General features: G+C 48.2%; 1 protein-coding gene across 2 annotated transcripts in view; it reads right to left on the bottom strand.

The window, feature by feature from the left end:
- Inpp5a (inositol polyphosphate-5-phosphatase A) overlaps positions 1-15,906 on the bottom strand; it is a 184,774-nt gene extending 168,868 nt beyond the window's left edge. Inside the window, exon 1 of one of the 2 annotated variants that reach the window (XM_076912658.1) lies at positions 15,519-15,906. In XM_076912658.1, the coding sequence (XP_076768773.1) occupies positions 15,519-15,593 (75 nt within the window). In that variant the 5' untranslated portion in view covers positions 15,594-15,906. The remainder of the gene's footprint in view (positions 1-15,518) is intronic. The other variant, XM_034512594.2, reaches the window with a different exon arrangement.
- Positions 15,907-16,193: the final 287 nt, after the last annotated feature.

Genomic DNA, 16,193 nt, shown 5'->3' with positions numbered 1-16,193 from the left:
GTGTGTATAGGTGTGTAGTGTGAGTGTGTATGAGTGTGTGTATGAGTGGGAGTATGTGTATGAGTATGTGGTATGAATGTATGTATATGAGTGTGTATGTGTGTGTATGAGTGTGGTGTGAGTGTGTGAATGTGTGTATATGAGTGTGTGTATGGGTATGAATGTGTGGGTGTATGAGTGTGGGGGGGGTGTGGTGAGTTGTATGAGTGCAAGTGTGTGTGAGTTGTGTGTGTGAGAGTGTGTGTGGGGTGTGTGTTTATGGATGTATATGTGAGTGTGTATGTGTGTGAGTGTAGGTGTGAGTGTGTGTGAGTGTGAGTATGTATGTGTGTGTGTATGAGTGTGTATGAGTGGGTGTCTGTGTGTGAGAGAGAGATTTTATTTTGTATGTTAACTTTTTAAAAAATCAATAAAGTAAGAAAAAATTAAGATGAACTTACCCTGACTGGAAAGACACCGCTGCAATGATAACACTCCTTTAAAGAACCTACAGACTAGTAATAACCTCTGTTCAAGTTCAAGCTGGCTTTTTGTGGAACCTGACAAGTTAAGCCTGAAACTCATATAGAAATAGAAGGAAATGGCCGAAGCAAGACTTAGAACAAAAACAAAACAAACAATTGGAGGACTCACACTTCTGACCTCAAAGTTTGCTACAAAGCTACAGTGATCAATAGAGCATGTGATGCCAACAAAAGGGTAGACATGTCTAGCAGAGAGCTGAAAAATAAATGTGTAAGTTCACAGCCAATTAAAATTTTGACATGAGTGGTTAAGATGGCACAGAGGGGAATAAGAGTCTTCTCAATCGATGCCACTGGAATGACGGACGAGATTGCAAACCCCTACCTGTGACTGCAGATCTTAGAAGAAAACATGTCTTTGTAACCTCAGCCTAGATACAGTCAACCAAGGAAAAGGCAAGGAAGGCATAGTTCATCAAAATTAATATCATTCCTTGTTGGGCAGTGGTGGCGCACGCCTTTAATCCCAGCACTTGGGAGGCAGAGGCAGGCGCATTTCTGAGTTCAAGGCCAACCTGGTCTACAGAGTAAGTTCCAGGACAGCCAGGGCTACACAGAAAAACCCGGTCTCAAAAAATAATAATAATAATATCTTCCTGCCTCAAATAACACTCGAGAGATGAATATAATACACCAAATGAGAAAACAAATTGTGAATCACACAGCTGGTAAGGATCTGGTATCCAAAACATATAAAGAATTCTAACAATTTAACAATTGACAAAAGTTAAAATGGGCTGCAGATTTGAATCTTCAAAGTAGACATATAAATACCACTAAGCTCGTGGAGAAACTCAACATCAGGTAACTGCACGTCACACACAGGGAGATGTCACTCTACACCTACTAGGACAGTTATCATCAAAGATGAGCAATAACAAGCTGTTTGGGGATGTGGAGACACTGGAACCGTCACTGCTAGTAGAACATGAAACAATCTGGCTGTGGAAAGCACCCAGCAGCAGTTCCTCAAAAGCTAAGCTCCCTTGGCCAGCACCTCTACAGCTGGGTTTACACCCATGAAAACGGAAAGCTGTGTTCAAACAAAAACTCATGCATGGATATTCACAGCAGTCCTATCTGTGACAGTCAACTGTCATCAATACCACACAAAATGCAGTGTGTATCACACAATGAAATAGCACTAGGTCACAAAATAAATGAAGTATCACAATGCAGCACCATGGGCCAAACCAGAAAATATGTGCAGAGTCAAAGCATCAGACAGGACATGAACTCCTGGGTCCCATTCATAGGAAATGTCCAGAACCAGAGTTCAGTTCCCAGAACCCACATCAGGCAGCTTACAACTGCTTGTAATTCCAATTCCAGGGGATCTGATTCCCACTTATGGCCTCCAAGGGCACCTGCACCCATGTGGCACACATATGGACAATCAGACATACACATAAATAAAAATAATTCTTTTGTGCATACATTTTGTTTTGTTTTGGTGACAAGGTCTTACCATGTAGCTCTGGCTAGCCTGGAATTTACTATGTAGACCAAGCTGGCCTTGAATTCACAGATGTCGAAATGCCTGTCTCCCAAGTGCTAGGATTAAAGTTATGTACCAGCATGCCAGCTAATAAACCTAAAAATAAATTTTAAAAAAGATTAACATAAATACCTGAAAGCCCCCCCCCGGGCTTCATATAAGGAACAGAGCTAGTATAAGGAACATCTGAGTGGAAATAGAAGAGCTGGGGTCATTATGTAAATGTCCTATAAAGGATCAAGCTCTTTGGAGAATTTACCCTCAGCTCACTAGCCTATTCCCATTCCCAGGAGGACTTTTCTTTCTAATAAATTTCTTTTTCTATGTGTCCCTGATCCAATTCAATTCATTGCCCTCAGTCAGATACAAGAACCTGAATATTTCAACAGGTGACATTTTGCCAAGCGCCTACGGACTCAGATCTGAACCTATAATACCTAGGTTTGCTCGGTGCACAACATCCAGCCACTGGAGGTAAGCTGACTCCAGCAGTGCTGAGCACTCTCCTACAAGGATGCTGCAGGTCAGCATCTCATCAGTAAGACAGACCTACTGCAAACACCACTGAAAGACTATGAAATCCCTCCACTTCACATCCATGTAGGCCACACAGCTCACAGGATTTAGCTCCTCCAGAATGTGAACAGGGTGGTCAGTGTTACACATCTATGTTATACACCACTATGGGAGAATACAGTCATGGGATCATCAAAGCATAGGTATTGATTCCATTAACACTAGGGTGTATCTGATCTCTCCCCAAGTAGAATTTTATTCAAAAAAATGATAAAAAGATCAAGTGTTGGTATCTTTGAGTCTGTTATCCGCAGTTCTTAGGTACACCACAATGTTCCTACTGTCCAGGCTCGTTCAATCATAGGAACACCCACAAGAGCCCAGATGTCCCAAGTCACTTGATGCTCCTAGACTCCCCTAACCCTACATTCAATGCAACATCTCTTCTTCCATGGAAGCAGCTGCTTATCAGTAGATAAACGTTTAACCATTTGCAGTCAGCTCAGGGGCTCAACTGGACTCAAGCCCCGACTCTGAGGGACAACAGTAGCATTGGAACAGACATGGCACTCCACAACACAACACACCCTCCCACTAGACACAGGCCAAGGTGAATGACCTTGTCCACTATAAAGAAGCAGGGGCCTGGAACCATTAGCACACGGCTCCTCTTAGCACATAGTGCCTGTTCCTACTTCTGTGAGCCATATCAGCCACACAGCCCCCATTTCCTGACTCTGTTCTTACGTCACAGTACCCCGACAGCCACTCCTTCCTTGCCTCCCCAGCTAACTCAGAACCAAAACCTTCAGGATAGCCACACCAGAGGTGTGTGGTCTCAACATCAGAGCATTTCTGTGTTCTAGGCTACTCTTTGAGACTGGCTCCATGAAGACCATCTGATTCAGAATTATGTTCCAAGGCTAAAGGAGTAGGTTCCCTGTGGGGAAGGTGGGTCACCAGGTGTCTTTGCAGGGGAGGAAGAACCCCCAGAACCATGAGGGTGCAGACCTTGAACTGCATCTAGTGGATCAACCGCACCTCTCACCCATCCTAACCCTCCCACCCTCCAGCACATGCCAGAGTCCTCTCCTCACTTGCCAGCATGCTCTCTCCAGGCCACGTCTTTCTGCTAAGACACAGCAGGAGCACATGAAACTGGAGCTCTGTAAATGTAACACCGAGCTAGTCTGGGGAACCCTAAAGCCCCTGCATCAAGTGAAGCAGGTTGAGGGAACTGAGACCCCATCTGATCTGAGGGTCTCAGACAGCCTCATGTCTTGTCACCAGGGTATTGTTTTGTTTACTTACTGGTCAGTTTCCATGGTTCTCTCCTGTTTTCCACACATGACCTGGCCCTCTCCTCCCATCTGGACAGTGACAGGGTACACCACCTGACTGCAACAGTGAGGGCCCCAGGTCGTTACAAGAAAACAGGAAGTTATGACAGATCTGAGAAACCCAAACTGTGATGAAGGAGAAGAACAGCAAAACATGTCTCCAGAAGTGTGCCTGCTCCTCAGACAGATGCCACCCAAGAGAACAAGCCCTAGGAGAGTGACTCCAGATGACAAGTGACCATAGATGCCATCTGCATGGGTAGGTCTCACCTCTAGCATAAAACTCGAAGAATCCACAGAAGGAAGCTGCATAGCCAACTCTCAGCTCTCACATGTGAATCACCTGGCTGGTCAGAGCCACACACCCAAAGATGTCTCTATTCTCACTTCTCATCCTAACTCCTCATGCTGCCAGCAATCAGCAAAATACCAAAAGATGGACAAGGGGGGCTGCACAGGGCTCCTTCTCAGGACCCCAGATAGTGCCTAGAATAATGGAGCCTCAAACCCAAATGGGCCCAAGGCCACACACCCAAGCCTTTCCAATGGCCAACTCTCAGAGAGGCAAATACCAGGCCTGGCAAGATGGCCCTGCAATACTGAGGGGCCCAGAGAAACAAGAAAAGATGCAGTGGTCCAGTAAACCTGACAGCCCATCACCCCACAGCCTTAGACAAGCATCCTCTTAAGTGGAGAGTAAGACCAAATTCTCTCTTCTTCTGTTCCTCCACCACTGAGGCAGCCAGATGCCTCCCAGCTGCAATTAACACCCACTGCTCTTCTACAGTGGCTGTTAATGGGCCTAAGCCAAGATAGCTACCTGCTGCCAAGAAGGCCAGACCATCCCATTGCAGACAGATGTTTCCCACAGAACCTCAAGGAATGCAACGGCCAAGCCCACAGAAGCACCCAGCCTGGCAACAATGCCCCCAGCCTAGCATACCACTACTCATCCCCAGCATGATCACAATCCCACACAGAGCTTGGGTAATAGGTCCACAGAGCCACGGCCATAAAGTTCCTCTTAGACTCACACACGAATGTACAGACACACATCCAGATTCCCAGGCAGAAGGTAATTGCGAAAGCACAAGAATAGCAGGCCAGCAGCCACTGGGGATCCCTGGAAAAGCCCCACCACACCTCCATAGATACTGACTGGTTGGACTGCAGGGCCCTTACCCCCTCAACAGTGACCTGTTCCCTGCACCTGTAGGCAACTAAAAAGGATCCTTCTACTGAGTTCTCCTGGGAGGACACCTACTCCTGCTTTACCTGAATTAACTGTGCTCAGTGAAGGAACATAATGACACCTGCCTGTCTGTCCAAGTAAATGGGGCCTCCAGTGGGGGTCTCAGTACCTTGTACCCCTCCCAGAGAGGTGAGCAGGTCAACAGCCATGGAGCTGCTCACTACAGTCATTTCCAAAATTGGTTACCAACATGGCAAAGGAACCAACTTGTAGGGTGCTTACATTTAAAAGAAAAGGCTAGAAATGCAAATGAAACCCACAGGGCACTCCATGCCCACTCATCATCAGGAAGGTATCACCAGGTGCTTGTACAGCAAAGGGCTGTGCCCCACACACTGCCACACTGTATGAAATGGTGCACACCCAGACACACACACACATACACACACAAACACACACTGACTGCTCAATCAGTCCCAGAGAAGCAAGCACCCACACCCACACAGAACTGTAAGCCCCAGGAAGACAAGCAACTTATGTCCATAGAAACAATATTTACTCACTCGCTGCACCCCCTCCCAAATGCCTGCTTACTGGGAATGAATGAACCATTTGACCATACAGTACAATACAACTCAGCCACGAGACAGGTCAACTGTTGACACACAAAACCGAGGAACCTCAAAATTATCACATTGTGCTCACTGAAAGAAACCAGACATCAGACTGACTATCATATGATTCCATGACATGGAAACTTCAGGAAAGACAGGATTCTACAGGTCAGCAGAGCTGAGGTAGGTGGGGCCAAGAGCCGGGGTTGGGCACTGAAGAGGGTGGCAAGTGTTGCAAAACTGCTTCATGGCAACAGCTGCATAAATGCAGGTATTTTCCAAAAGTCATTGACCTGTACAGCCTCCTAGGTAAATTGTGTGGTATGCAAATTATTCCTTAATAAAACTTCTTAAAGGAAAAGAGAAAGAGCTACAGTCCAAGAAACAGACTTTTCCTCTAACTACAAGAGAGCAGTAAACCATACTTATCCCCAGGGCACCATGAGGTACAAGAACAGCCAATGCTAATGTCACTGTGCTAGGGTAACACATTGCTATCGGCTGACTAAAAACACCTCCCACCCAGTCTCCACCTTCATTCTGACATGAAATGGGCATCAGCTCTCAAGGAAACCTGCCAGCTCTCCACTCCTGCCCTCTGTCCACTCGTGTAGATCCCCAAATCATGCAATGCTGTTGTCAGAGGCCGGACGCCTGGAGGCAATATATGTGTTGAAGGCTGTCAACTGGGGGAAATGACAGGACAAAACAAAACTTGGAATCACTTCAGGTTGGAGAAGGAGGAGGCAGGCAAGGAGAGCTCTAAAACATATTACCCAAAGCCAGGACGGAAGCTTGCTCTGAAAGGATCAATGAGAGCCGCCTGCCCCTGCAAGGATCTGGAGGAGTCCCTGAGAAAGAACAGTGCTTCAGAAGCCACAGATGTAGAAATGTGTCCTACTTGAGCAACAAGCACCGTGAGGGGGAAGAGACTATAAGAATATGAGCAGAAGAGACTGCACCCGTGCAGAAAGAAGCTTCCAAGGACTCCCAAGTGTTCCTGCAGGCCAAGGCAGCCAGACAGCAGAGCTACAGCATATGAGGTTCCTCTGGGAGCAGTGCCAGGTCATACAGGAGGCTGTAACCGTTAGCCACATGCGTTCAGGCTCAGTGAGTGGTTGCCCAGCCATCTGGCACCAGCTCAGCACTCAGAGACATAGTGAAGGTGAGGCTGCTGTCCCAAGGGACTCATAGCAAGTTCCCCACATCGAACTTGGAGGGCAGTCCTTACCCAGCAGCACTGACAAAGGCAGGTATCCCCCACTCTCTGCTTTAGTATCCTTAACCAGATTTCCAGGTGTGATTCCTGCTTGCTGAAGCATAAACAGACAGAAGCAGAAGATGAACCAAGGTCACATGTCTAGTCAGAAAGGGGGGTTGCACTGAAGCCATGGCTCAGCAGTTATAAAGGTATTGCTCGTCCAGAAGATCCAAGTTTGGTTCCTAGCACCCATGTTGGGCAGCTCACAATCAGCTCCAGAGGACTCAGTGCCCTCTTCTGTCCTCCACAGATGCGCGCGCGTGCGTGTGTGTGTGTGTGTGTGTGTGTGTGTGTGTGTGTGTGTGTGTATACATACAAATAAATATACATATATTTTTAAAGAATGGTAGCAGGCTCCAGGGTCCACGCTGACTCAGAGTGTGGCCTATCTGAACCTCCAAGGGGAGAAAAGGGCCTGGAAACAATTTGAGAGGGAAGAGTGGCAAGCACATCAGCTGGAAGGTCCAAACATGTGAGGTAACAGACTTGTTCGGGATGCAGACAGTGAGGGTCAGATTAATGCAGATTAATCATGGAGACAGTGCTCTGGGGTGCAGCCAGTTTAGAGGTTGAGTAGGACCAGACCAGAGAGCAGGAGCTAGTCCAGCAGTTCCAACATCAAAAGGCAGCACTATTCTGCATGCATGCCCCTGGACAGAGGGCAGGGAGAATAACCAGTAACCTCAGCATACCTCAAGGAAAGGTGCCATACCACATCAGAGAGATAAGCCATGAAGACAAATGGCCCAAGGTCACAATGGCCAATCAGACTCTGCAGTAACTAACCCATAGATACACTCCTGAAAATGAGCTGAAGGCATTCCATATGCAAAAGGGAAAACAAACCCAGAGGCAGTGTTCTGGACTTGCAGAGCGCGAGTGTCCTGGTATCACACTCAGGGCATATTTCTAGCCAGGAATCCCCTTACATCAACAGCAAGCCTGCCCACCTACAGCCCCTCCAGGGCCTGAGACCCTCTGCATCAGAGTTAATCAATACAAGCAAGCTATCCAAGAATCCTATGGAGGACCAGCTGGCCCAGCTCCTCCTTACGGCATAGGGCATGCAGCTAGCATCTGTCTGGTGGAATGCCACCTCTCAGAACAACCTTTCACAGTTTAAATGTTGGGAGCTATACAGGCAGTGCACCAGGAGTGCACTCATCACTAATGCCAAGCATAGACACAACAGTGACTCAAGTGTCTCAAAGATGAAGTCCAAAGGCATGCTCACAAAACAGAACAGTTGCAAGAAACTGTGGGCGTAGGAGCCAGCCTCCCACAAAGCCCGCAGGGATGCTGCATTAAGTTGGTAGACCATACCTCCAATCTGCCAATACTAGAGTATTTATTAAATCAGAGTAGGATTTCCATATCTGAATCAAAATTCTCCTTACATGAAAATAGGCAATGGGCTCTCATTGGTCTTACATTCTGAGTGCTCCACTCTCCATCAGCATTAAGGAAAGCCCAGAAAGTTTTCTCACAACCGCATCTTGTCAGGTTTACACCAGGGTCCTTAGTCCTTTGAGAGGTTCAAGATCAGGTTGCCTTCCCTGAGAATTAGTGCTGGACCTTTCTAGGCTTTACCATGACTGAAGGCCAAACCTAAACTATTCTTCAGGAAAAGGAACCCCGAAATGGCCGCTAGAGCTTCCAAATTCCCCCTCTGCAACTCCAAGGGTGATGCTTGCAAGGCAGACCTAGCTGGCCAAGGCCTTACTTAACTGCCTAACTGAACCAAGAGCCTGGCCAGCACAGGCGCCTCCTCCAGCCTTTGGAGAGTCTGTCAGTGTGGGAGATTCCCAAGTGTCCTACTGAAGACTCACCTACTACACTGGGAGGGGAACAAGTCTCCTCTGTCCCAGGCACACTGGTCATTCAGTAAGCTCGAATCAGGGTAGGAAACCCAGTGTGAACATTCCTGTCCTTGAACAGCACAGGACAGAAGGCGAACAACTCACAGCTTGAGGCCATTTCCAGGGAAGCCCACACTCCCTTAGCTCTAACTTACGAAAGCTGATTTCTCTCCCTAAGTTTAAGCCTCTCAACTGTAGTCTTACTGCCTGGGACAAGAACTCCTGGGTTTCTCTAACTTCCCAATCAGACCACCAAGTCCATGAAAACACCCATCATAGATTCCAAAACCAAGCAGAGCCTTCCTCCTCCCCACCCCCCACACCCAGCTAACAGCTACTGGGAGGAGGACCCCTGCATGCTGAGACTGCTCAGGTGTCTGGGTGGACCCTGTGAACACAACTACCCCCTCAAATGTCACTAGGCCATCCAACAGCTCTACCTACAGTGCTGACTTCAAACATGGAAAATTATTTAATATTTAAAGCTATCCCCAGGCCCCTCAGCATCTCTGGAGCAATGAAAGCGTGGAGGACGGATGAGGCCACATGGAGTTGGGTGCTGAACCCTCAAAGACTGTTCAGTAACAGAAAGACACATGGACCTCCTCCCTTCACATTGGGATAGAGTTGGGGGTGGGAGACAAACAGAGCAGGGAAGCAGAAGACCACCAGGTGTACCTTAAAACTCTAAATAATGGCTCTCAAAATTCTAAACATTGAAAGAAGCCAGGAAATGATGTCTGTGGAAAATCACCTGTGTTTACAAATCAGAAATGGTTTCATACCATGGTCAGAAGCACCAGTAACAGTAGCAAAAATGTTACAATAGTGTCTCATTTGATCCCACCACCCTGGGAGACAAGTGCTGGTTTGTCTTACAGATTCAGAAAATTGACTGCAACTCAGACTGCTCGCTGGAATCTCTGGTCACAAACAGCACCAAAAGGAAGAATACTGAGAGTCCTAAGCCACCTAACTATTCTAAGACCAACTAGGGACGGGTAGAGAGACACATGGTCCCAGTTCCTTCACACTAGGAAAGAGTTAAGGGAGGGGGGCATTCACAGCATGGAAACAGATGGCCAGCAGGTTTACCGCAAGATTCTAAACATTGAAAGTAGCCTTTTCCAGCAGGAAAGGCCAGGCCACTGGCAACCACATGCTCTGCCAAAGAGAAAAAAAGACACATGTGACAGTCTCACTTCAGGGGTATGTTATAGGAATGGTTCACTGCTTGAGAGCACAAGTATTGCTCTTGCAGAGGACCCAAGTTCAGTTCCTAGCACCCAGTTCCAAGGGACAGGTGCCCTCTTCTGGCCTTGATGGGCACTATATTCATGTGCACACTCGCGTGTGTACACATTTAGAAATAACTTTAAAAAGAATGTTGATGTTCTGTGGAGAAAATTTTTAGTGGGCCTGGCTGGGTACCCTGTGCTTCACAGGGCCATCTTGGCCTCAGTTTGCAGCAGTTTGGGGCATCACAAAGAGATGCACCTATGTGAGGACCAGGAAGTGAGCATGGTCAGGGAAGGTCTACATTGACCTAGGTATACCACCCTGAGAAGTGAGAAAGGAAAAGCAAATACAGGATTTCCAAGCAGCCAAGTCTTAGCAAAAAGAGCAATGTTAGGTACTGGGGAGGATGTAGGGAAACCAAGAACCACTAGGGGGACATGAAATGAATGGGGGCAGGGGACTGAAGAGTTGGCTCAGCGGTTAAGAGCACTTGTTTCTCTTGAGGCGACCCAAGCTTGATTCCCAGCACCCACATGGCAGCTCACAACTGTCTATAACTCCACTCCCAGGGGATCTGAAGCCTTCTTCTGACTTCCATGGGTACTAGGCATGCATGTACTACACAGACATACACATAGGCAAAACACTCACATACCTGGGGGGAGATGGATGATAGATAGATAGATAGATAGATAGATAGATAGATAGATAGATATTGAAAGAGAAAAAAAGAACAAGAGAAAAGGAAAAAAAAAAGAAAAGAGGGACATCCATATATAGACAGCATGGTAGCTCCTCCAGAAGCAGGACAGAGTTTCTTCTGGACTCAGTAAGTCCTCTGCAAGGCACACCCCACACACCCTGTGAGCTGAAAACACCATCCACAGGACATATACACCAGAGTTCACAACAGTGTTCACAACCAAGATGCAAAAGCAGTCCACTAACTGATCACTGGACAAACACAAGCACACAGAAACAACAACTCTGTCCATAGAAAAACATAAAGCAGAGATATATGCTCTGACAGGGAAGAATTCTGACGACTGACTCCTTACTAAGTTAAAAAAAAAAAAAAAAAAAAAAAAAAAAAAAAAAAAAAAAAAAAAAAAAAAACCAGACACAAAAGCCACATTCTCCACAGGTCTACTTCCAGGAACCAGGAACCTCCAAACAGAAAAATCCACAGAGATGGCAAACACTCTAGTGGTGGGCAGTAGCAATGGAGGGTGAAGCCAATGTTCAAGGCTTCCTTGTGAAGTAACTGGAATGTTCTAGGACTGATTGCAAGGCAGTGACCCTAGTCCTGACATCTAGAGTCCCAGAGTGAAGAAATGCGGTACAGAACCTGGGAAGAGGAGTGAGGTAGAGACTGTCCTCATGAAGGCTGCTATCTTTTTCTTTTCTTTTCCTTTTCTCTTGTTCTTTCTCTCTCCTTCAATATCTATCTGTCTGTCTATCTATCTATCTATCATCCATCTCCCCCCAGGTATGTGAGTGTTTTGCCTACATGTATGTCTGTGTACCTGCATTCCTAGTACCCATGGAAGTCAGAAGAAGTCTTCTGCTATCTAGGACAGAACAGGCTTGTGGGAGCCAGACTATAGTCCCTTCCACACTAATGGTGAAAACCTGGCAAAGAAGATAAATCTGAAGAGGGAGGCAGGAGAGGGAAATGGTCCAAGGTGTCTGCCTGGAGTCCACCCACCCACTCACAGCAGTTCTGACTTGCCTCGCTCCATCCAATGGCCCCAAAACATCTGCTGACTAGTCCCTTGGTCCCTACTAACACTGCCAGTTCTGCAAGACCATGTTTGCCTGGAAAGGGTCACTTGAGAGTTAACTAAGCAAAGCAGGAAACAAGCTCCAAATGACATCTTACTCTGAATACATAGCAGGACCAGGCCAACACAGCCTGACCATGTAAGGGCGGGAGGACTGTAAAGCACGCCTGCAAGCATTTGCCTTCTCAGTTCACTAGTCCATGCAGTAGTACTAGTACTAAGTCTATGGCTACAAACACGGTGGTTTAAAGCACCAGCCAGATCAGCAGAACAATCATAGGCATGGCCCAGGTCACCCATCCCCTCTCTCCCAGTGACATCCAATCAAACTAGAGGCAATGTGGCAGTCACTACTAAAAAATGAGAAAGTAACAGATGCCCCTGGCTACCTGGAAAAACACTTCTGAAGGGTCATCAGCTGGGACAGAGGTCCTCAGAGAATGGACTGAAGACTCTTCTCCCAAAGAGAACCTGACAGGGAGCCAAGGTTGTTTTTCCTAACACTGTGCATGACTTTAACTGTCTCACTCTCACCTAAGGGACTGTGAAGCCTCCCTGCCCTGGTTCTGGGTATAAAGCGACCAATCCCTCTGCCATTAAGCAGAGTGTCCCGTGATGTTCTGTACTTAACATTTTCAGTTTTGACATTTAACACAATGAGTGCTGATAGTAACGTGCGTGCACACACACACACACACACACACACATACACACACACGAAAACTCTGCAGGGTCTTCCACAGTTTTTAAGAACATGAAACAAGTCTGCCTACAGTGATGCATTTGGACAAGACTACAAGGTCAAAGGGCTCCAAGCCACCAGAAGGCCCTTAGCAGCACAGCTCAGTAACTGCAGTGGGCCACCCTGCCAGGCAAGGATGCCAGCCAGGATTACTGGTGAGACAAGAGCAGGCTGAACAAGATGTTCTGGAGATCCCAGGGTACTGACGACAAAGTTATGATTAAAATTTACATACATGGGCTAGGGCCTATAGCTAAGCAGGAAAGGCCAAGGTTCAATCCCCAATTTAAAAAAAAGAAAACTGTACATGATGTTTTAAGAGGGGTCACCTCTAGATTAGAAAGAGGAGGGAACATACAAGGGGAGACTTCTGAAACTACAAATGCAGAAACAAACCACCTACTGCTTGTGCATAAAAGGAAAAAATGCCCTTCAGAGCCAGCATGACTGTTTCAAATCGGACACTTTCCTCCTGGGAGCTGATTCCCTCAAGCAACCACTAAGATGCTGGGCAGGGTAGTGCTGTTTCCCACAGCAAGAACTCCTTTATACCGCTGAAGAAGTACATCTATCATCAGGGACACATGGAATACTAAGGCGCACAGTCAATCACAAGCACTTTCTGAATCCAGTAGAACTGAGGAATTAAAATCTACCTCACTTGAGAATCTGCCGCTTTCTTTACCCAGCTTCTTTCCCACAGTACCTAAACCCTAACCAAGGAAGCAGGCCACAGAATATGAGTGTGTCCTTCTTGGTCATTCCATTGAGGGTATGCCTGTCCCTCAGGACTGGTTTGGAATTAACTTAGGTACAATTTATCAAGACATATTCCTTTTAGATATAAATGTAGTGTAAAACTTCAGAGAACCTTAAGAAAACAAGTAAAAATTCAGCCACCATGTTGCTAAAAAGTGAGTTAAGGTTGGCAGAGTGGTATACTATCTTTAATCCCAACAGATGCAGGTAGGTCTCTGTCTGTCTAGTCTACACACTAAGTACCAGGCCAGTGAGGGCTACGTAAGGGCTCCATACATAAAGAGGGTGAATTAAGTCACCCTCTTTAATATCAGCAGAGAGAAAAGTGTGTATGTATATAATTGAAACACAACAAAAACTCTAGAACTCAGAATCAAAAATTACTAGAAAGAATGTTTCTCACAACAAAATTATTTTCCCTTGGAGATGAAAGTGCCCCACCGTGCCTAATTTTCCTGACATTTCTGAGGCTTTGAAGCCACAGCTAACGGATCTGAATCATCTGAACAAAACCACGCTACAGTGACATGTTACTGGAAGGCCTAGAATAGAATGCTAAATATACAGGCACACACCCATACAGGCCCTTGTGGAAAACGATCACACGTGAAACTACATCAGGTTGTCCATAACTTGAGCAGGCAGACAGTGCCTCTCTAGCAGGGAACTAGAACACTGGTGTGTCTGTAAGTGAAAATAACAAAATATAGCAATAATGTCTGCTTTTTACTAATAAAAAATCAAGCTTATGCTGTCTGTGAACTCAGCTCAGTGAAACTCTTCTCCCATGCTCTCTGCCAGGAAGGAAACAAGACCCTCGCCTGAAATCTACATCAGGCTCATATCCAAGCCCTGGCATCATCCCAACTGTTCACCTAGGCAAGGGAGGGAGTGGGAGAAAGGGGAGTCCGTGGCTCCATAGTTCCATCTGTGGCATTAGCCTTTCTTCTTAAACAAGCATGCCACTTGGAGCCGCATCCTGCTTTATTTGGGTTGGCAGTTTAAGTACCAACAGCGGGGTGGCACCATGGCTGCAACGCTGAACTAGGTCAGCCCCAGCCTGCTCCAGGGAGCTCCCAGTGCCCCAGGCCTCAGCTCCCTTCTGCCTCCCAGAGGAGAAAGCCCAGGGTTCCAGGGTGGGACTGGAGGAGCTGTTTTACAAGATAAGGGCCTTTGGCATCATTTTTGGCCTTGAAGAGTTTTTCAGCACCTTTTCATTTAGTAAACAGGGATATGAAGTCCTCCAAAGCTTGAATGGAGCAACCTTATTTGAGAAGTAGTGCTATTGCAAGTTGCATGGTAAAATGAGGGTGCCTCACACCTCAGGCCCCTCAGAAGGTGGGGACCAAGGGATGGGATCTAGGTACCAGGACTCAGATTATGGAGCTCAAGGTTTGAGACTGAGGTCTATTGGAAGGAAGGCTCAGGGATGGAAGGTGGGGTGCAGAATTAGAGGCAGAAATCCCACTCTGTGGCCAAGAGTAGATGTAGGATCTGAGGTTTTAGGGTAGAAACTCAAGAGTTCAGGGTCAGTACAGTATGGGTTGGGAGGACAAGGAACCAAAATTTTGAAAGCTGGGTTTCTGGATCAGAAATCAGACTTTAGGGATCAGAGTCAGAGACTGGGGGCCAGGGGTGAATCGGAAAACCTGGGGTCAGCATGTGCTTAGGTCTGGAGTCCAGGACATCCAAGTATCAGGATTCTGGGTCAAAATTCCAGGTCAGTACTTGTGGCTCTGGAGTTCTGGAGCAGGAAAGGGATAGGTGTTTGCTGTTTCAGGAGCAAAGCAAGGAACAAGCATCAGGATTCAAGGATCTGGACTTAGTCTGGGTTTCTGTAGTATGGGTTAAGAGCGGGGTTCAAAAGCTGAGTCTTCGAGTTTGGCCTCGGGTACCAGAAAAGCGGTGTCGAGGTCCAGGGTGTGTAGCTGGAAGTTTCCTGGCCTAGGGTACCCCACTATGGGGTCAGGGTCTGGGGCTTGGGAAATTCCTGGTCGGAGTCTCCAGCTGTGGGTAGGGGGCATCAGAGTCACACCTCCAAAAGACAACTGGCCTGGGGTCCGCGGCTATAGAAGGCGCTGTAGGGGCCGGAATTTAGGGTCTCCAACTGGAAATGGGGATGTCAGGGTCCCGGGCTGGGAGACTCCTGGCCCGTAGCCGCCCCTCCCTAGCCGACGGCGCGGCACTTACGTCGTCGAAGAGCGAGCCCACGTTGGCCGTGACCAGCAGGACCGCGGTGCCGGGGGCGGCCGCCTTCCCCGCCATGGTGCCCGGGCGGAGCGGGCTCTGGACTGGGTGGCGGCGGCCGCTTCCTGCGGGACCGGTAGGGATGGGGTCTCGCGGGGCCGCGGGGCGTCAGCTGCGCCGGGGGACAGCACCGGGGCGCATCGCGGGCTTGGCGGGTCGGACCGGGCCTGGCCGGAGCTCCAGCCTCGCGGTCGCTGGCTCTTCGCTGCTCCGCGGCCCCGCGCCCGCTCGCCGCCGCGCCTCACAGCGGCCCGCGCGCAGCCATTAGACCCGCCGGGAAAGTTCCCGCAGCCGCCGCCGCCGACTCCGGCTGGGACAAGTCCCGCCCCACAGGAGGTGGAACCCTAGAAGGCGGGGTTGTCGGTCGCGCCGGGGGGCGGGGCCTCCTTGTGGGGCGGGGCCTTCACACAATCTACAGACTTGGATCGTGGGCTCCCTGGCTCAGAGTCCGCTGGAAGGGCGGATCCTCGGGCCAGAGCCAGGCTGGGGGGGTGGGGTTTGTGCAGGGGCGGGCCTGCTCACAGGAGCTGGGCCTAGGGTGGGTGGAGCCAACATCAGAGACTGGGGGGGGCGGGGAGAGGCGGGCTTATGGGGCATTTCTGTCAGTCAGGCCGCAGA

Source organism: Arvicanthis niloticus, chromosome 1, assembly GCF_011762505.2.
Source record: "Arvicanthis niloticus isolate mArvNil1 chromosome 1, mArvNil1.pat.X, whole genome shotgun sequence".
NCBI lineage: Eukaryota > Metazoa > Chordata > Mammalia > Rodentia > Muridae > Arvicanthis > Arvicanthis niloticus.
Note: the sequence above shows the minus strand (reverse complement) of the source record. Positions and strands in the feature narration are given on the sequence as shown.